Source organism: Chiloscyllium punctatum, chromosome 2, assembly GCF_047496795.1.
Source record: "Chiloscyllium punctatum isolate Juve2018m chromosome 2, sChiPun1.3, whole genome shotgun sequence".
Classification (NCBI taxonomy): Eukaryota; Metazoa; Chordata; class Chondrichthyes; order Orectolobiformes; family Hemiscylliidae; genus Chiloscyllium; species Chiloscyllium punctatum.
Window position 1 is genome coordinate 49,662,799 of NC_092740.1, and position 22,569 is coordinate 49,685,367.

Sequence of the window (22,569 nt, forward strand, 5' to 3'; positions counted from 1 at the left end):
CTTCTTAAACAGTGGCACCACGTTTGCCAACCACCAGTCTTCCGGTATCTCACCTGTGACTATCGATGACACAAATATCTTAGCAAGGGGCCCAGCAATCATTTCCTTAGTTTCCCACAAATTTCTAGGGTACACCTAATCAAATACTGGGGACTTATCCACTTTTATGTGTTTCAATATATCCAGCACTTCCTCCTCTTATAATAAGGACATTTTTCAAGATGTCACCATCTATTTCCCTACATTCTATATTTCCTGTGTCCTTTTCCACAGTAAACACTGATGCAAAATACTCGTTTAGTATCTCCCCCATTTCCTGCGGTTCCACACAAAGGCAGCCTTGCTGATTTTTGAGGGGCTCTATTCTCTCCCTGCTTAGCCTTTTGTCCTTAATGTGTTTGTAAAAACACTTTGGAGTCTCCTTAACCCTATTTGCCAAAGCTTTCTCATGTCCCTTTTTTTCCCTCCTGATTTCCCTCTTAAGTATACTTCTACTGCCTTTATATTCTTCTAAGGATTCACTTGATCTATCCTGTTTATACCTTACATATGCTTCCTTCTTTTTATTAACCAGGTCCTCAATTTCTTTAGTCATCCAGCATTCCCTACATCTACCATCCTTTCTTTTCACCCTAACAAGAATATACTATCTCTTGACTATCGTTATCTCATTTCTGAAGGCTTCCCATTTTCCAGCTATCCCTTTACCTGCAAACATCTGCCCCCAACCAGCTTTTGAAAGTTCTTGCCTAATACCATCAAATTTAGCCTTCCTCCAATTTAGAAATTCAACTTTTAGATCTGAAAAACTGATTGCAATTGTGTCAGGGAGAGGATTATTGGGAAGTCTTGTTACCAGTGAGACAGTAACATTTTGTTTCTCAGCATAAGTTGCTTGCTGGTAAAGTGCCAGAGATTATTTGGTTATTTGAATTAACTTTCCCATCTGTCACTGTTTCTTGCAGGGGTCCCGGAGGTGGTCGACCATGGCCAAATCCACCTAACGCAAACTCAGTAAGTATATCTTAATGTTTGTATGGCTTTCACATAGCAAAAAATAAATCAGTAGCCTCTCAGCATTTAAATGGTGACTGTGATGCACAAGCTGAAATATATTCCCTATAAAATAAAAACATTACTTCCATAATTACAGTAACTGTTCCTTATAAAAGGAAACTGATGCCTACAGGCAAGCAAGCATACAGTGTGATGCAAAAGTGAATGAACAGTTTGTTCAAGTATAGGGACAGCAAACATGAGGGGACACAACTTTTAAAGTGAGGGGAGATAGATATAAGACAGATGTCAGAGGTAGTTTCTTTACTCAGAGAGTAGTAAGGGTTTGGAATGCTTTGCCTGCATCGATAGTAGATTCGGCAAGTTTAAGTGCATTTAAGTCATCATAAGACAGGCAAATAGACGTACATAGAATGGTATAGGTGGGATGGGCTTCAGATTAGTATGACAGGTCGCAGCAACATCAAGGGCCAAAGGGCCTGTACTGCGCTGTTATCTTCTATGTAACTCTTATGCTTGATTTCACTTTAAAAATTCAGTTCTTTGTTTTTCCTTCCAATGTTCTGCAGGTCCTAGAATCTTAATGCTGATTTGCTTCTTGTTAATTTCCCAGTATGTTCTGTCAATTTATGAATATTTTAGAAAGTAAAAAATATGAATATTTCTTTCAGTTTGTGCAATGAAAGTATTGTGTGGAACAGCACACCTTCCTTGCTGCTTGTTTTTCTTCCTACTTGTAGTGTTTCTCAATATCATTAATATAATAATGCTGAGCAAGAGGCAAAGTAATAATTGATGACTTTTCAAAAGATGGCAAGCATGAATTTGTTTTCATTTTTTAATAATGTAAGCAGACCGAAAAGAAAATTCCCAAGTACATATAAAATATTCCATGGCAATTTAGCTCAGCTGGCTCGAAAGCGAGTGTGTAGCTCAAAGTAGCACCAACAGTATAGGTTCAGTTACTTTTCAGGCTGAGGTAGATCTGGCGCTGCTTTTCTTGAAGCATGAAAAGCAATGGCAAACCAGCATTAACAAAAATACTGTCAAGGGCAGGATGAATATCAGCAACCAAGGGCTTGCTTTTGGGTAGACCATCCATGATAGACAATAGACAGTAGGTGCAGGAGTGGCCCATTCTACCTTTCGAGCCAACACCACCATTCATTATGATCACGGCTGATTATTCTCAATCAGTATCCTGTTCCTGCCTTATCCCCATAACCCTTGATTCCACTCTCCTTAGGAGCTCTATCCAACTCTTTCTTGAAAGTATCCAGAGACTTGGCCTCCACAGCCTTCTGGGGCAGAGCATTCCACACACCTACCACTCTCTGGGTGAAGAAGTTTCTCCTCAACTCTGTTCTAACTGGCCTACCCTTTATTTTTAAACAGTGTCCTCTGGTTCGGGACTCACCCATCAGCGGAAACATGCTTCCTGCCTCCAGAGTGTCCAATCCTTTAATAATCTTATACGTCTCAATCAGATCCCCCCTCAGCCTTCTAAACTCAAGCGTATACAAGCCCAGTCGCTCCAATCTTTCAGCGTAAGATAGTCCTGCCATTCTGGGAATTGACCTCGTGAACCTACGCTGCACTCCCTCAATAGCCAGAATGTCTTTCCTCAAATTTAGAGACCAAAACTGCGCACAATATTTCAGGTGCGGTCTCACCAGGGCCCTTTACAGCTGCAGAAGGACTTCTTTGCTCCTGTACTCAATTCCTTTTGTTATGAAGGCCAGCATGCTGTTAGCTTTCTTCACTGCCTGCTGTACCTGCATGCTTGCTTTCAATGATTGATGTACAAGAACACCTAGATCTCGTTGTACTGCCTTTTTACCTAACTTAACTCCGTTTAGCTAGTAATCTGCCTTCCTGTTCTTGCCACCAAAGTGAATAACCACACAGTTATCCACATTAAACTGCATCTGCCATGCATCTGTCCACTCACCTAACCTGTCCAAGTCACCCTGTATTCTCCTAACATCCTCCTCACATTTCACCCTGCCACCCAGCTTTGTGTCATCAGCAAATTTGCTAATATTACTTTTAATACCTTCATCTGTATCATTAATGTACATTATAAAAAGCTGCAGTCCCAGCACTGATCCCTGCGGCATACCACTGGTCACCACCTGCCATTCCGAAAAGGAGCCGTTTATCACCACTCTTTGTTTCCTGTCAACCAACAATTTTCAATCCAAGTCAGTATTTTGCCCCTAATACCATGTGCCCTAATTTTGCTCACTATCTTCCTATGTGGGACTTTATCAAAGGCTTTCTGCAAGTCCAGGTATACTACATCCACTGGATCTCCCTTGTCCATCTTTATGTTACATTCTCAAAAAATTCCAGAAGATTAGTCAAGCATGATTTCCCCTTCACAAATCCATGCTGACTCTGACCTATCCTGTTACTGCTATCCAGATGTGTTGTGATTTCATCCATTATAATTGACTCCAGCATTTTTCCCACCACTGAGGTCAGACTAACTGGTCTGTAGTTCTCTGTTTTCTCTCTCCCTCCTTTCTTAAAAAGTGGGACAACATTAGCCAACCTCCAATCCATAGGAACTGATCCTGAATCTATAGAACATTGGAAAATGATGACCAATGCATCCACGATTTCTAGAGCCATCTCCTTCAGTTCCCTGGGATGCAGACCATCAGGTCCCAGGGACTTATCAGCCTTCAGACCTAACAGTGTCTCCAACACCACTTCCTGCCTAATATAAATTCCCTTCAGTTCAGGTCCTTCAGCCACTATTACATCTGGGAGATTGCTCGTGTCTTCCCCAGTGAAGACAGATCTAAAGTACCAATTCAACTCTTCTGCCATTTCTTTGTTCCCCGTAATAAATTCACCCATTTCTGTCTTCAAGGGGCCAATTTTAGTCTTAACCATTTTTTTTCTTTTCACATACCTAACAAAGCGTTTACTATCCTCCTTCACATTTTTGGCCAGTTTACCTTCATACCTTATATTTTCTTTGTGTATTTCCTTTTTAGTTATCCTCTGTTGTTCTTTAAAAGCTTCCCAGTCCTCCGATTTCCCACTCATCTTTGCTATGTTATACTTTTTCCCTTTGGTCTTTATATGATCCTTAACTTCCCTCGTCAGCCGCAGCCACTCCTGCCTCCCCTTACGATCTTTCTTCCTTTTTGGAATGATATCAGATTACTTACTTACAGTGTGGAAACAGGCCCTTCGGCCCAACAAGTCCACACTGACCCGCTGAAGCGCCACCCACCCAGACTCATTCCCCTACATTTACCCCTTCACCTTACACTACGGGCAATTTAGCATGGCCAACTCACCTAATCTGCACTTTTTTTTGGACTGTGGGAAGAAACCGGAGCACCTGGAGGAAACCCACGCAGACACGGGGAGAATGTGCAAACTCCACACAGTGGATCGCCTGAGGTGGGAATTGAACCCGGGTCTCTGGCGCTGTGAGGCAGCAGTGCTAACCACTATGCCGCCCACAAATAAATACACAATTAAACGTAAACATAGGTTGGTAACCAATTGTCAAGCTTTTTCCCTTTTAACCCTTTTGTAACCACAGTATATCCAGCTTTACATCAGAACTTTGGTGTCCTGCAGCATCAATATCATCATTAATGCTTCCATGGAGTTGTGACTTCACAGTCAAAGTCTACTTACAGACCAAAATTTGTAAAGAACTTCACTTTGCCTACTTGAATAATAGATAATGATAATTGTGCTGAAAACGTGTTTGTAATTAAAATCAATACAGGGAGTGCGAGCAAGCAAGTATTTGTGTAGTTACTTGTGACAAGTCAAGTAAGGGTAAAGTGAACTTAATAATTGCACGTTGCTTGGTCACAATTTCTTTCTGGTTTAGACTTTGTGTCAAAATTATAAAAGGAGAAAAGGTGAATTTATAGTTTTTTTTGTTACAGATACCATATTCATCAGCATCACCTGGTAATTATGTGGTGAGTAGTATTTTGCTGTTTTTTTTTCTTGGCTATGCTGTTTTTGTTCCAGGTGTGGAAATGGTTGGCCAGATGTTAACAGCAGTACCAAGTGTTTTGGCTGAGAAATGAACATCTGATTCTTGTTTGGTTGTTTTGTCTGGCATTCAAAGTGCATATGTTGATGTTCATTAGTAAATCAGTCTGGTCAAAATTGCTCTGAGATCTGTTATACATCAGCATATGGTGCAATGGCAAATTATCTTTGAAAATAAGCAAGAAAATACAACATATTACTGGTAATAGGCTTTTGTATATTTAAAACTTGATTGAAAATGCTTGAATGGAAGAATGCTGATTTTCTAATAATATTTGTATAATAACTTATTTTCTGTGTGAATTGTCAGTAAACAGTACAACATGCAGTTTGGATATTAAAATCCACATCCTGTGGTGAGAAAACCCTTAAACACAACCCCTTCAATTTGAACCCATCCTCTATAGTAGGACGTCTTCTCATGGCAAGCTTTGTTAATTGTTTGATTTGTATCCTGGAACAAAATAAAGTGTTCAGCGTATGAGAGGAAAAGAGCTTCTCAACTGATCCACTTGTTCGTCCTGATGACTAGCTACAGAGCAAACGAGTAGAATATAGCTTAAACAATGCAGTCTTTCTTAATAAACAAGCCACATGTTGTAACACTGTTTCCAGGGAAAGAAAAGAGGCACCAAAGTATTGTTTTTACTTGAAATAAGTCTTGGCTTGTTTTAAAAAAAAAAGGTTGTTAGATCTAAGGAAGTGGTATGCCAACTGGTCAGGAAAAAAAAACAGACCTGAAGAATGTTGAAGGAACCAAAGGCAGTATCTCCAGACTTGCAGATTACTCAAAGTTGGGTGCGAGACTGAGTTGTGAGGAGGATGCAGAGATGCTTTAGTGTGATATGGGCAAACTGAGTGAGTGGGCACATGCATGGAAGATGCATTAAAACGTGGATAAATGTGAAGGTTATCTTCACTGGCAGCAAAAATAAATAGGCAGAATATTATCTGAATGTTTCTAAATTGAGAGAGGTCACTAAAGGAACTATGCCGATGCAGCAGATAGTCAAGAAGCAATGAAAACCTGTTTCCATGTTTTGACCTTCATTTGTTAGAGGGTTACACTGCAGTAACAGGAATGTCTTACTGTAATTGTATAGGGCCTTGGTGAGACCACATCTGGAATATTGTATGCAGTTTTAGTCTCCTTATTTGAGGAAGGATCCTCTTGCTATATAGTGAGTGCAGTGAAGGTTAACCAGACTGATTCCTGCTATGTGTGTAGAAGTTGAAGCTATTAGGATTATCATTGCTGGAGTTCAGAAGAATGGAAAGGGGGAGGGGTGGTTGTGTTGGGCAATCTCCTAGAAACCTATAAACCTCTAACAGAACTACGCTGGGTAGATGCAGGAATGATGTTCCTGAACATGGGGGAGTTCAGAATCAAGGGTCACTGTCTAAGAATATGGGGTAAACCATTTAGGACTGAGATGAGAAATTTTTTCAAGCAGACAGTAATGAGACCACTGGAAACAGTTGATGTCAGCACATCACATGATTTCAAGATAGAGTTTGATATTACAGTTGGAGCTAAAGGGATCAAAAGATATGGGCAAAGGGGACAATGATTATTGAGTTGGATGATCAGCCATAATCAAATTGAATAGAGAAGTTGGCTCCAAGAGCGATATGAACCACTTCCGCTCCTATTTTCTATGTTTTCCTGTTTTACCTGTTCAAGCTCGCTATGTGGACAAAGTGTCCTGAAAACATAACAGTGCACCTGGTCATCATTGATAGTTTGTAAACCAGTTAAAATTTGCCATCACTATAAGAAGTTATAGTATCGAAGGAGACTATTCAGACTGTTAACTCTGTAAACAATTCAACTCTAATCCCACTATCTTTCTATCTTCCTATATCTCTGCCTTGTTCTCTACATTGAAGATATTTATAAGATTTTCCTTTAGAAGTCACAGTGGTCTCTTTTCACTTGCTTCCTGCAACAAATTGTTCCATATTCCAACACTTTAGAAAGGTGTGTGTTTGAACAGCGACTTTTATGACCTCAGGTGACCATGAACTGTTTTATAGCCAATTAAGTACTTTGGGAGTATATTCACTGCTATAATATTGATAATACAGCAGTCAGTTTGTGCAGATCACAATCCCACAACCACCTTATGAAAATGACCAGATAAACTATCTTCGTAATGTTGATTGAGAGATGAGCATTGGCCAGGGCATTGGTGATAATTGGATTGCTCCCTTTTCATCTCTGTAATAGTGCCATAGGATGTCTTTACATCCTGAGATAGCAGAAGGAGCCCTCATTTAATGTCTCCTCTAATCAACAGCACCTCCAACAATCCAGCACTCACTCAGTACTAGAACGGCATGTCATTCTTGATTTTTGTACTCCGGTCCTATGCATAAAGATCGCTTAGATTCTGGCTCTCTTTTTATTACAGTTGTGAAATGATTGTTAACTATTTGACCATACAAAGCCTAGTTAACTCTGTCAAATTGCCAGAATTTTAAATTCTCCTGAACCTCCCTTAAATCTCACTTCAGCTTCTCTGTTTAAAAAAAACCCAAAATATCTAATCTCTTATCAGTAAATACAGCCATTCAGCTGTAATGCTATTGAAGAATTTACATGACACATGGTGGTAGTATAATGAGAATGTTACTAATAATATAAAACTCCAACCTCAAGTTCTGGGGACTTGGATTTGAATCCCATCATGGCAGATGGTGAAATTTGAATTCAATTAAAATAAAGAAATAAAAAGCTAGCAACATGGCCACCAGCTAGTGATGTAAAAAACATATTGTAAAAACCAATTTGGTTAACTACTACCATTTTCGGTAAGAAAGTTTGCCATCCTTACCTGAACTGGCCTACATGTAACTCCAGACTCTCAATAATGTGGTTGATTCTTAATTGCCCTCTGGGTAATTCAGGGTGGGCAGAAAATGCTAGCCTTGCTCACAACATTCACATCCCATGAACAAATAGAAAAATAACTTTAATCAACTTTAAATACTTTTTAAAAAAAAGTCTGTAGTAGGACATTCAAAGTTACATACGGTTCTCAAATTTAGTTCAATAGCTGTTAGTACTAATTTATTATTGTTCATTTAATGTTGTATTTTATGCCTTTACTTTTAAAACCTAAAATGTTTGTCAGGTTTTGGGTGTTTTCATCATTTTAGTTCACTGAAAAGTTCTTGGGTTTTAGTTCTGCTTGCATGTTGAATCTTAAAAATAATGAATCAGCACATATTTAGGAAGTCAGGTCACAACATAGGGGCAGAATAGGCTATTCAGCCCAACAAGTTTGCCCATCATTAAAGATCATGGATGATCATCTTCTAAATGGTACTGTTCTGCATCCATGTTCCTTAATATCATTCGTCTCCAGAAACCTATTAATTTTTTTTTGTCTAGAACCTGCTGAGTTTAAGATACCAGAGTCCTCTCAGATAGAGAATTCCAAAGGTTTATTACCCTCAGAGTGATACCCTCATCTCAGTCTTAAATGATCTGACTCTTATACTGAGATTTTGGCCCCTGGTTCATGAGTCAGCAGCCAGAGAAAACATCCTATCTATATCCATCCTATCATGTCCTATAGGATATTAGAAGTATCAATGAGATCATCTTTCGTGCTTCAAAGGCAATACTGACAGATTTTCCTCAATGTCCCCTCATAAAATCACCAACCCCAGTGGTTAAGCTGTTGAACTTCTGTTGAAATTCATTTGTAACAAGTATATCCCTTAGATGAGGAGATCAAAACTACACTTAGAACTCTAGGTGAGGTCTCATCAAGGCTTCTTACAACAGCAGCAAGGCATCTTCACTTCTGTACTCAAATTGTCTTGAATGCATGCCAACATACTCTTTCTGAATTGTTTGCTACATCTGTGTGCAAACTTGTCTTGACTCACAGACAAGAAAACAAGATTTCTTTGAACTCTTGCAAATCACTACCTCTCACCATTTCAGAAATATTCTTTCGAGCAAAGTTCAAGATTTCAAGCTTATTCATGTTAGATTCAATCTGCCATGAACCAGATCATTAACTTAGCCTGCCCCAATGCTTTTGAGCATTTTATATATGTATTTATATATATATTCCTCACAATTTATATTTCCATCAGTTTGGTATCATCAGAAAACTTGGAAACATTACAAATTCGTAATTGGTTCTCACATCCAAATCACTAAAATAGGTTGTAGCCTCGACACCAATCCTTTGCAGTACTCCAGTAGTAACAGCGTGCCATTCATGCCCGAAATGTCGATTCTCCTGTTCCTTGGATGCTGCCTGACCTGCTGCGCTTTTCCAGCAACACATTTTCAGCTCATCCTGTGAATGATCCATTTATTCCTACTGTCTGATTTCTGCCTATTAACCAGTTTTCAATCCATGTTACTATATTATCCACATTTCTATGTGCTGTAATTTTCCTGTATGGGACCCTTTCAAAAGCCTCTGAAAATCTAAATACACCACATTCATGGCTTTCCCTTACCGATGATACAATAAACATCCTCAAAGCTAAAGGTTTGAGGGACATGATTTCCCTTTCCTGTGATTTCCTCAGGTGAAACCTTAATGCTGGCTGTATAGCTGTTCACTGTAGATTTTGTCTACTGTGGCCAAATGTAATGTGTCCCAAGTAGACTGTTAAAAAAATCATTAATATCAAAGTTGATAACAAAAATATTTTGTTGAAAGAAAATGGTCATCAAAATCACAAACTTATCTCTTAATCAGCTTCAGGCACTAATTTGTTTCAAACTTCACGAGCTTGTATATCATGAAACTGAGATTCTGGTGTATGGGGAATGTCAGAAGGCATAACTCTGTCTTTCCAAACACTTTGCAGCCATAAAAATCACTTTGAAGTATTGTAATGTAAAACTTAATGATACAGTTTAAGGATAAAAAATGATTTTAGAATTATTTTCTGGTAATATTTCTGTTGGCTATCCATTGATTGACATGATTTGGAGATGCCGGTGTTGGACTGGGGTGTACAAAGTTAAAAATGACACAACACCAGGTTATAGTCCAACAGGTTTAATTGGAAGCACACTAATCACCTGATGAAGGAGCGTCGCTCCGAAAGCTAGTGTGCTTCCAATTAAACCTGTTGGGCTATAACCTGGAGTTGTGTCATTTTTAACTATTGATTGATATGTTGTGGATTTGTTCAGTTCTTAATGTCATATTCCATGGTTAGAAACCTCAGGAAAACAACTGCACGGGTGACAAAAATTTGCAAATGTGCACATATCACATCTGAAGTGTGATGCATCGCCTATGATGGACAAAGTAAAACTAGACAAAGAAAAACTTGCATATATGTGGAAATTTTTATGACCACATGATGTTCCAAAGTACTTTACAACCAATGATCTACTTTTGAAGTTATAAATGTCTCAGTTGAAACTGCTTCCACCACACACACTGTCCATTAGAAATCCCAACTACTCGCAGTATGAAAAGGTTTTTCCTTATGCCTCTGTTGCTTCTAAGTTATCTTAAATCTGTGCCACCTTGTTATTGATCCTTCCATCAGTGGGAGCAGTATTTTTTTAGTATTCTGTCCTTGTGATTTTGAATACTTCTATTCAATTTCCCCATAACTTTTTTCAAAGAAAAAGAGTCCCTAACTCCAGCATGCCTTATCATAATAGAAATTCCTTATCTCTTTAGCCATTTTCATGAATTTTACCTGCACTTGCTCTTCTTTTCTGAAATGCAGTACCCAGAACTGGAATCAGTATTCCACTTGAGACCAAATCAGTGGTTAATACAAATTTGTAAAGTCTTCATGCTTTTGTATTCTGTAACCCTATTGAAATGTAGATGTTGCTTACCTTACTAATCACTGTCAAGTGTTTTGTCATCTTAAGTAACTCATGCACTCAGACTGACAGGTCCCTCTGATGTAAGTGCTTCAAATCCAAATTAAAACAGAGAATGCTGGATACTGACCTTATAATGCAGCACTTGTGAAGAAAAATAAAATAAACATTTCAGAACTGGTAGGCTACATCTATTTCTCTTACAGCTGTTGTATGACTTGCTGAGTAATTCCAGCACTTTCTGTTCCATTCATGTTCTGAAGCAAGGAATGCTGTAAGACAACACATGAAAGTTCTCTGAGCGAATGAGATGGACTGCTGATTTGGAGTTTAATACTACATTTTCACTTGATTTTTGGATCTGTTACTATTTTAAGTGAGTGAAGGACAGGACGTGAGTGAATGTATTGTGCAAACACTATGTCCATCACTATCAGGCAGATGGAGTGTTTATGTGGACAGAGTTATTTTCTGCGAGATTTAATCTGCACCCTCATTGATACAGGCAGCTACTTGGTGTGTTGTTGAACGCAATGTCACAAAAGCACTGCAACCATGTGTATGGGAAGCATGCTCTCTATATTTGCAGCATGACCAAACAGAAATATCTCATATAGGTATTGGCATTTTATGTGTGAATGATGTGATTCAAACTACAGTGATTGTAGTTTTTCTATTCCATGTTTAAAAAAAATTGCATAACCAAGAAATTTTACGAATGTCTCCATCCTCAAAAGGTTTATATGATTGAACCTAACCTAACAGATGTTAGAATTTCAAGATTGAATTGGCCTTGATGTTCCCTGGTGTATACTTGCTTTATTCACTGGATATGGGTGTCATTAGCTAGGTCAACATTTGTTGCCAGTCTGTAATCTTAGGAAGATAGTGGTGAGCTGCTTCCTTGAAAGCCTGCAGCTGATGCAGTTTCAGTGTATCTACAGTGCTGTCAGGAAGTGTTGTTTTAGGTTGTTGGCACGCTATGTATATTAAAGATATTTACATAGTTTTCTTTATTTATTAAGTTTTTATGTAAACTTAAAAGTGAGTTTAGATTACCTACAATATGGAAACAGGCCCTTCGGCCCAACAAGTCCACACCGACTCTCCGAAGACCAATCCACTCAGACCCATTCCCCTACACCCGATACTATAGGCAGCTTAGCATGGCTACTTCACCTAACCTGCACATCTTTGGACTGTGGGAGGAAACCGGTGCAACTGGAGGAAACCCACACATACACGGAGAGAATGTGCAAACTCCACACAGTCACCTGAGGCGGGAATTGAACCCAGGTCTCTGGCGCTGTGAGGCAGCGGTGCTAACCACCATGCCGCCCTAATGAGCAACTCTCTTGACCAAGGACTGCATCTCTTATGATACTGAACTTGAGTGCACCCATATCTTGTCTCCACTTTAGTATAGCTTTTCCACAATACCACATATTTCAAGTAGGTTTCCAGTGTTACAAACTTCAAAATTAGAGATTTGAGTCAATAATTCATGGCAGTTGCTTTTGAGGAACATTGAGAGAACACTGCACTGTGGCATCCTTCAGAGATATTCCATCTACTTGCTGAAATGAATGGATCCCATGGGACTGGTCAAAGAAGAGTAGAAGGATTATTCCAACAACATTTATTCCTGAACCAACACCATTAAAGCAGATTATCTAGTCATCTCCCATTCGCTGTTTGTGGAACCTGGCTGTGCACAAATTAGTTGTTATGTTTCGTAAATTAAAATGTTGACTACTCTTACATACCACATTTGCTGTGAAACACTTTGGAGTGCCTTGAGGCTATTGATGGTGCTATATAAATCAAGTTCTTTCTATTTTAAATACGTATTACTCTGATATAGGTATTTGGCATTTTAATACAATTAGTCATTTAAATTGGTTTAAAAGGTCTTTACTTTTCAGCAATCTTCTTCTAACTTTTTTTGTCCTCTCTTGATGCCATTCATTCATAGTCATTTCACAGATGGTTTCTGGTCCATGCCCAAGCGACTATCTATCTTCCACATGTCTAGACAGTAAGTGTTGCGAGACTATTGAATTGAACTGGTATTCATAAATCTGCTTGGTCCTGACATTCACATGGGCATATTTTCCTGCAGAGGTGAAGGATAATAATCAGGCGAAGAACCGTTGCTAATTTCTCCCTCTTGCCCAGTATGGACACATTGAGACCAGTAGTAACATCTGACTGTGTGGGTTTATTATGTATGGCGCCAGTCTTTTCTACGTTTGTAAAAAGCAGCTCGTGCTGTGTCGCACAGATTAACTGATTTTATTTCAGATATGAAATTCATGGTTCTACTTAATTAGCAGATCATATCAACCACATTTCAGATGAATGTTTCAGACTAAATTCCTGATGACTATTGTTTTACAGGGACCCCCTGGTGGTGGAGGGCCTCCAGGAACTCCGATCATGCCTAGCCCAGGAGGTAAACATAAGTTACCTTGCATGATTCTGTTTGGTTTTGCCACATTTGATGAGTAATGAATGCATTCTGTACAGCCTTAATACTTCAATAGCAAATATTGACTGAAACATTTTATACATAAATAGTCAGATTACCTGACTACAAGGACTCGATGGGAATTAAATAAATGCCATTTGTCTTAATTTTCAAAGATTTAGTGCTGCAAGAACATAGCGTTTTGTGAACATTTTGAATAAAAACTATTTTATTTTTGACTTGAACAAGTGGCAGTAAGAGGTAAATTGTCATTTTGTTTGAAGTATTAGGCTTCATTTTGTGATCACAAACCCACAGCAACCACTGGTTGGAGAGCAAGGGCACTTTTGTTATAGCCCTCACATCTGAGAAATACTTGTTATTGACTCCCGGCATTCCCTCTTGTGGACTTTACCAAGCTCTCTTACCATTAAGTATAACATTCCTGGCAACTGTTCTGTAGTGCCAGAGTTCACCTTGTACAGACCAATCAATTGTTATTTCACAAGAAGTTTTGGTCAAAAGGGTCAGTTGTTAAAATCATGAGGGTGTTATATAACAGAATTTGAGAATGGAGTCATCAATGGGGGACATATGCACTCCAAAAGAGCTGCACTATCAAAGATTTTACTTAGATTTTACAACTGATCTTACTTTTTCGCAAACTGGGATTCTTAAATTCTTAGAACTAGTAAAAAGCTAGTCTAATAGTGACGATGTAGCCACTGTTGGAAACTCATTTCAGACAGCATGCCTGCAGTTTTACAGGGAGCAGGTGAGAGCTGAGACTACTCAGCCACCCATGCCTTAATGAAGGCCCTTGAATTATTAATTAACCCAGCTTCAATGGTGATGCTGAAGGGAAGGTGTGGACATGCCAGGCTTCCATCCTGTTTGGACCTTAGGGAGGAAAGAAATGGAGCTGGGTATGGAGGCTGCTTCCAATTAATGACCTCCTTTTCACGACAAGCAACCATTCACAAGATAAGTTTCTCCATACCTCTGAGCCTCCCCCCTCTCATGGGCTTGGACAAATGTGTTTGGTCATTGGGAGTCAGGGGAGGTCAGGGTTGGGGATTAGAGGGATGCAGAGGGTGGTGGTGATACTGTTGAGCCCAGGAGAGTTGAGGGTTAGGCTGATAGTATGGGAATTGGGTAGAGGGGAATGAGAGCCAGAGAATCTTTGGGCCAGGGTGAGAAGCCATTGCCATGGTAGGTGGCGTGGGGACAGGGTGTTGGGGGAATGTGTGTACATTCAGAGAAGAGAATGGACTTTAGATACAGGGACAGGGATAGGGTACCCCTGACATTCGGGTATGAAGCCAGGGAATGAAGTCAGTAGTTACTTTTGGGGTAAAAACAATGACTGCAGATGCTGGAAACCAGATTTTGGTGTAGAGTGGTGCTGGAAAAGCACAGCAGTTCAGACAGCATCCGAGGAGCAGGAAAATCGACGTTTCAGGCAAAAGCCCTTCACTAGAAATACCCAGTTACTTTTGGGGGTCAGTTCAATTAGTTATCCAGGAATTAGAACCAATTCTATTCTCGCTTAAATTCACTGGCTAAATATTCAGGTAAGTGAGTCAGACTCATTGTGGTCTGATTCCAGCTAAGCTTTTTCGAAGGGCTCCAGTTACCAGTAATTGCCCACTTATTTTCAGAAAGTTTCAGTTTCTAGGGAAATTTCCAGAGTCAGCTACTTTTAAGAATTTCAAATGTAACTCCAGTCTGCACTTCATTGATAACTTCTTTCTATTAGATGACCTTGGTCAATGTTTCAGAAGAACTGGCATGGACACTGCTAAAGAATTATCAGTTTGAGGGACAGAGGATGTGGTCTGAAATGTATTTTTAAAATTTTAATGAGGACAATTTATGAAATCAGAGTAAATTGGCAAATTAGAGTAAGGGATAAGTGAATAGAAATGATGTGGCAAACACTCAAAGGGCTACTTCGGAATACACAATGAATACATTCTAAAAAGTAAGACAAATTCCAAGTGATGGACAGACTATCCATAGTTAATTAGAAAAGTTAAAGGTAATATTTATCTTTTTAAAAAAAAGCCTATAGTTGTGCAGGATAGGTGACAGATTAGAAGATCACCCAGAACAAACAAAGTAGGGAGTATTGACTAAAAATTTAAAAAGGAAGTAAACCTTAGTGTGAGAGAAAGTGAGTCAAAATATTAAAATGGTAAGAGTTTCTAGAAATATATTTAAAAACAAAATCATTAACAAAGTGAAAGTTGGTCCAGTAGAAAGTGAGTCTGTGTGAATTGATATTGGAAAAGAAGGAGATGGCAGATGAATTGAATGTTTTTTTTCTATTGACCTTCACTATAAAAGATGCAAGTAATGTGCGGTATGCTTTTGAGACCCCAACTAAATATGGTTTGTATCAATGATTTGGATAAAGGAACAGAAGGCATGGTTTTCACACCTGTTTTAATGAATTTTTCACACGTGATGGGGCCACATGATTTCCTTCTATGCTGTAAACATCCATGAGTCTATGGTTGTGAAGAGATCATAAATAGGTTACAATTTTTTAAAGAAATGGAATTAACTAAGTGGATGAGAATCTAGCATGTGGAATATAATGTGAAAAAACATGAAATTGTCTATTTTGGCAAGAAGCATAAAAATCATATCATTCAAAGGCTAAAGTACTGTACAGCTCTGAAATACAGAGGGATCTGGGTGTCCTACCACATAGTATGCATGTTTAGCAAGTAATTAGAAAAGCTCATAGAATATTATCATTTATTCTGAAAAGAATTGAATTCAAAACTAGACAGGTCAAATTTCACTTATACAGGACGCTGGTAAGGCTACATCTGGAGTATTGAGTTCATTAGTGATCACCTTATTTGAAGGAGAATGTAAAAGAGTTAGAAGCAGTTTAGAATAACATCTGGTTGTTGTCTTATGAGGGAAGGTTGAAGAGGATAGGCTAGCATCTACTAGAGCTTTGAAGAGTAAGAGGTGAGTTGATTTTAATTTTTTTTATTCACTTGTAGAATGTGGGTGTTGCTGGCTGGCCAACATTTATTGCCTGACCCCACTTGTCCTTGAGAGTGTGGTAGTTAGCTACTTGCTTGAACCGCTGCAATATTATATACTGAGAGGTCTCAACAGGATGCTGTGCAAATGTTGTTCAAAGTTTGGGAGAAGATTTGTAGCTCGGGTGCTCGTTGTTGTGGTTCTGTTCACCGAGCTGGGAATTTGTATTGCAGACGTTTCGCCCCCTGTCTAGGTGACATCCTCAGTGCTTGGGAGCCTCCTGTGAAGCGCTTCTGTGATCTTTCCTCCGGCATTTATAGTGATTTGTACCTGCCACTTCCGGTTGTCAGTTCGAGCTGTCCGCTGCAGTGGCCGGTATATTGGGTCCAGGTCGATGTGTTTGTTGATCGAATCTGTGGATGAGTGCCATGCCTCTAGGAATTCCCTGGCTGTTCTTTGTTTGGCTTGTCCTATAATAGTAGTGTTATCCCAGTCGAACCCATGTTGCTTGTCATCTGAGTGTGTGGCTACTAAGGATAGCTGGTCATTTCGTTTCGTGGCTAGCTGGTGTTCATGGATGCGGACCATTAGCTGTCTTCCTGTTTGTCCTATGTAGTGTTTTGTGCAGTCCTTGCATGGGATTTTGTACACTACATTGGTTTTGCTCATGCTGGGTATCGGGTCCTTCATCCTGGTGAGTTGTTGTCTGAGAGTGGCTGTTGGTTTGTGTGCTGTTATGAGCACACGTAACAGCACACAAACCAACAGCCACAGTCAGACAACAACTCACCAGGACGAAGGACCCGATATCCAGCATGAGCAAAACCAATGTAGTGTACAAAATCCCATGCAAGGACTGCACAAAACACTACATAGGACAAACAGGAAGACAGCTAACGATCCACATCCGTGAACACCAGCTAGCCACGAAACGACATTAGTGTGTGGCTATCCTTAGTAGCCACACACTCAGATGACAAGCAACATGAATTCGACTGGGACAACAATACTATTATAGGACAAGCCAAACTGAGAACAGCCAGGGAATTCCTAGAGGCATGGCACTCATCCACAAATTCAATCAATAAGTACATCGACCTGGACCCAATATACCGGCCACTGCAGCGGACAGCTGGAACTGACGACCGGAAGTGGCAGATTCAAACCACTACAAATGCCGGAGGAAAGATCACAGAAGCGCTTCACAGGAGGCTCCCAAGCACTGAGGATGTCACCTAGACAGGGGACGAAACATCTGCAACACAAATTCCCAGCTCAGCGAACAGAACCACAACGATGTTGTTATAAAATAATGGGTCACCTATTTAGAACAAAGATCAGGCAAAATCTTTTTCATGGAATCATTAGAATACGGAAGCTGCTTTCTGAAAAGGCAGTGGAAGCAGAGTCTTTGAATATTTTCAAGGCAGCGGTGGAAAGATCCTTAATAAGAAAAGGGGTGAAACAGTTATTGGATTGGTGAGACTGTGGAATTGAAGTTACAATCAGATCAGCCATGATCTTATTGAATAATTGAATAGGCTTGAGGATCAAATGGTCTACTCCTGCTCCTTGGTTGTATGTTTGAAAGGGAAAGGGCACAATTAGTTAACAGCAAAAATCAAATATACTCCAAGAACTAAGAGAAGCAATTATTGCTTTATTAGTCACTTAGCAGCTTTTTTTGTGATAGTAATTATGAAGATTTCTGGAAATTTATAAGCTTCTCTTATATTGCTGTTTGTGTTATGTTTGTGGTACTGCTTCTCAAAGCATTGACTCTGTGCACACAGGAGCAACCTCAACTAAACCTACCAGGTTTACCATACATATTATGTTTACTTAATTTCAATTTTATCTTTATAAGATTGGTCAAGTCTCCACATCACCAGATTCTTCAGGTGTGTTAATTGGTCTAACATTTGTCTTGATGCCCCTTCACTCAGTTAAAATTAAAGCCAATGTTCATGATCCTTGATTGAAAGACTCTGCTGTTTCACACTGTCTAATGGCTCCAGCCAGGAGGTCCAGTGTTAATGAAATACTAATCGATATGGAGTGCATCCCTGTAGAGTACATTGTCTACACTTGGAAGAGATTCGATGAAAGTCCATCTGCTACCGATGAAGCTTGGCAAGTAATACAAGTTTTTCTAAATCCCTTTAATGAGGCCTGGACTTGAACCAAATTTGTAAACTGTGAGTGGGAACACCTCTGCTTAATCTGGTCAAACATATTTTCTAATCCTCAGTGAATCATGGTTTCTGTTGTGTTTTATCCACCCCCTGCTTTCCATATTTTGCACTGATGTCATTCTCCTCTATTTTTATGGGAGTTCTCCTTCCCTTTTCTTAATGCACGGAAGTACCCAGCCTCTTGTCTCATTATCAGGCTTCATCCTTCTCCACATGCTAAGTATTTCTGTGTCAGCTGCTGAGCCTTAACTTGGTCAATAAGGATTAAATGTTCAGAAAATTTGAGTTATGAATTTCAACATAATGACCATAAATAATAATAAATAGACCCTGTAAATATAGACTTTTTGGTATTTACATTAACTCAAAATCAAACCGAAAGGTGCCCGACCAGAACTGTATAACACATTTAAAAACATACTTTGATTATGTCATAATAATTTGACAAGGTGTGAAGTAGGGCGTAATATATTTCAAGAAGTACACTAATTTATGTTGAGTGCTTTCACTTTATCACTGCCATTAATTTTAGTCTATATCCATTAAAAAGGCACTGCATCTAAGACTTGAGAGGAGAATATAGTAAAAAGGGAATTTAGACATAATGGATGCAAACTAACAGTAGAATTATCTGTACAGCCAAATAAAAATATCTGGGAAATCTAACCAAAACATCAGGAAGCTTATAATACTTACAAAGTAAATCTTTACAAATAAATCTTTACAAAAAATATCAGACATCTTTAAAACTAAGAATAGTTCTGTGGAAGGCAGATTACTAAAATTTACATCCACAACGCTACCACGAGTCAACATTGCTATGTTCGTGAAAAAGTTGGAATATAAGCCAGATAATGGAAGATAAATTAATGGCATCGGAGATGTGGTTTCTGAGACAAATGGTGAGGATTAGTTGAGGTAGTTTTTATGAAAACAGATACACAAGAAAAGCTGTTGCAGTTGGTCACCAAGAAACATCCACAATGATTTAGGCACATACTTGGGAGAAAGGAACTATTTTATCTGATTGACATTGATAAAATTGAGAGCAGCCGAGCAGATTGAGACAAATGAGGAAATAGACTGACGGCTAAAGAGACAGAACAGATAATGTTTCAAGTACAACACCATGATGTTGGCTGTAATCAGGGACCATGAACATTGGAAAACCATGATTTTATTGTAAAAACTAGCAAATCATTGTAAATAGAGTCACAGAGCTGTACAGCATGGAAACAGACCCTTTGGTCCAACCTGTCCAAGCCATCAAAGAGCATTGTACCTGCACTCCAAGGTCTCTTTGTTCAGCAACACTCCCTCGGACCTTACCATTAAGTGTATATGTCCTGCTAAGATTTGCTTTCCCAAAATGCAGCACCTCTCATTTATCTGAATTAAACTCCATCTGCCACTTCTCAGCCCATTGGCCCATCTGGTCCAATCTGTTGTAATCTGAGGTAACCCTCTTCGCTGTCCTCTACACCACCAATTTTGGTGTCATCTGCAAACTTACTAACTGTACCTCTTATGCTTGCATCCAAATCATTTATGTAAATGACAAAAAATAGAGGACCCAGCACTGATCCTTGTGGCACTCCACTGGTCACAGGCCTCCAGTCTGAAAAACAACCCTCCACCACCACCCTCTGTCTTCTACCTTTGAGCCAGTTCTGTATTCAAATGGCTAGTTCTCCCTGTATTCCATGAGGTCTAACCTTGCTAATCAGTCTCCTGTGGGGAACCTTGTCAAATGCCTTACTGAAGTCCATATAGATCACATCTACTACTCTGCCCTCATCAATCCTCTTTGTTACTTCCTCAAAAAACTCAATCAAGTTTGTGAGACATGATTTCCCTTGCACAAAGCCATGTTGACTATCCCTAATAAGTCCTTGCCTTTCCAAATACATGTACATCCTGTCCCTCAGGATTCCCTCCAACACCTTGCCCACCACTGAGGTCAGTCTCACTGGTCTATGCACCTCACCTGTGACTATCAATGATACAAATGTTGTAGCACTTGAAAAAGAGAAGACTTACTTAAGTCTTTGGGTGCTACTGAGTGGGGAACAGGGTTAATGGAGCCTGAAAATATTGGTTTGCTGTCCCATTCCTTGCTCCTTCCTTTTTTGCTGAAGCAGATTCTGAACCAGCAATGCTACTTGTCCCCACAAGGTGATAGCCAGTTGTAAGAACCTTGTTAAGATCTTAAAGGAAACCCACTTTGATTCACTCAAGTGTTCCAAAAAGCTGGGAATAATTTAACTGCCTGGTGGCATGTACCTGGGAGCAGGCCAGAGTATCAGGAAGCTCATCCCTGTCTGCCTGTGTCTGTAAACAGAAATCCAACCTGAGTTCCCTACTGCGCCCCCACACACACAATAGTGGTCTATTGTTTTTCTCTGCTTTCTACGTGAAGCTTTAAAAAGGTTTGGAAAAGGTTGTGTCCATGTTGAAGCACACTGTCAGTTATTTACTCTGTTCCTGGCATGTTCTAACAGTGTGCGATCACTGCATGGCTTTCGAACTGCAGTCTATATTCCCTTAGCATTTTGTTTTAACAATGGGCTGCTTGTTTAAGCAGTGTTTATATCTTTGCTTTCTAGGTTTTTTTCCTTCTGTGCTCTGTACAGCAAGTATTTTCTAGATTGGTTCCTTCCTTTAGTATCTGTATCAGTTCCTTTACCACCCACTGCCCCTTTCATAAAATATTCAAAATGTTTTGGATCTGTTTTCACTGTTCTTCATCCTCTACCACTAATTTGGAGATCATATACAAATTCCTCTTCATGAAATGACTTCTCTATACTTGGTAACCAAGCAAAGGCTGAAGGTAGTACCGAAAGTGGAATTCATTGTTAATTTGGATATATGAGGCATACAGTTTATACTACAGAAGCATTATGGAATGACATTTGACAGCCAGTAACATAAGGCGATGTTAGGGCAACAGCCAAAAGCTTGGTCAGAAAGGTAGATTTGAGGTAGAACCTTATCAAAAAAAGTAGAAATCTGGGAATTTCAGAGCTTGCCTTTGCAGCTGGAGGCTGAGCAGCATTGATTGTCCAGTTAAAGTATATGTTGTAAAAGAGACCAGAACTAGGTAAGTATAGTTTTCTCGGAGAATTGTCAGGTTGGAAGAGGTTATAGGTGGGGAAGGTAGAGGCCATGCAGATAGAATGTGGAAAACTATGAGGAGTGCATTGGAATAGTGAAGTATGGAATTAATCAGGGTATGACATAAGAGTTTCAGCAGCATGTACTACTATCATTCATCCTGTGAGATGGATAAAAACAATAAATTTGTAAACCTGCACCATAAACGTCCTGTGATAATCTTTGAAAGATCATAAGCATTTTTAATATGTTGTATTGCTGATTATTTCAGATTCAACAAACTCCAGTGAGAATATGTACACAATGATGAATGCTGTACCTCCTGGGGCCAGCAGGTCTAATGTAAGTGAAACAAGCTTTTAATTTAATTCCAACTTTAATACAAATTTTCCAATTCATTAGATCACCAAGATAGGAAATGTGAACTTGTACCCAAGATCCCCACAGTATATGAGTGGCAATTTTTATCTATAACGATTTTATTCTGGTTTACAGTGTCTTTAGATCAGCCAGCATCCCATTAACTAAGGAATTCCTTCCCTAACAATATTGTGAGTATACTTACACCAAATGAACTACAGTGATTCAAGATGGTAGCTCACCACCACATTCTCAACGGAAACTAGAGATGGGCAATACATGTTGGCCACGCCAGCGACACCCAGTTCCATGAATGAATAAAAACAAAGCCCATAATTAACCTTAATGATTTACCACTCTAAGTGCAAACTCTAATAATTTTGGAGTAGACATGCCCAGTACACAATAAAAACACTATACATTTTAGGATGAGAACAATTGAATGGATATTTCACAAAAGGAATAACAACAATTTTGAAGACATCTGTAAGTATTTAAAAGACATCAACACTTTTATCAAGTCTGAATGGGCATAG

At 39.2% G+C, this 22,569-nt stretch overlaps 1 protein-coding gene across 6 annotated transcripts in view; it reads left to right on the forward strand.

Moving 5' to 3' along the window:
- ssbp2b (single stranded DNA binding protein 2b) overlaps positions 1–22,569 on the forward strand; it is a 384,828-nt gene that overhangs the window by 318,917 nt on the left and 43,342 nt on the right. For all 6 annotated transcript variants that reach the window (XM_072582549.1, XM_072582579.1, XM_072582558.1 and 3 more), the window contains 4 exons: positions 966–1,014; positions 4,944–4,979; positions 13,286–13,340; positions 21,945–22,015. In XM_072582549.1, coding sequence (XP_072438650.1) covers positions 966–1,014; positions 4,944–4,979; positions 13,286–13,340; positions 21,945–22,015 — 211 coding nt within the window. The remainder of the gene's footprint in view (positions 1–965; positions 1,015–4,943; positions 4,980–13,285; positions 13,341–21,944; positions 22,016–22,569) is intronic.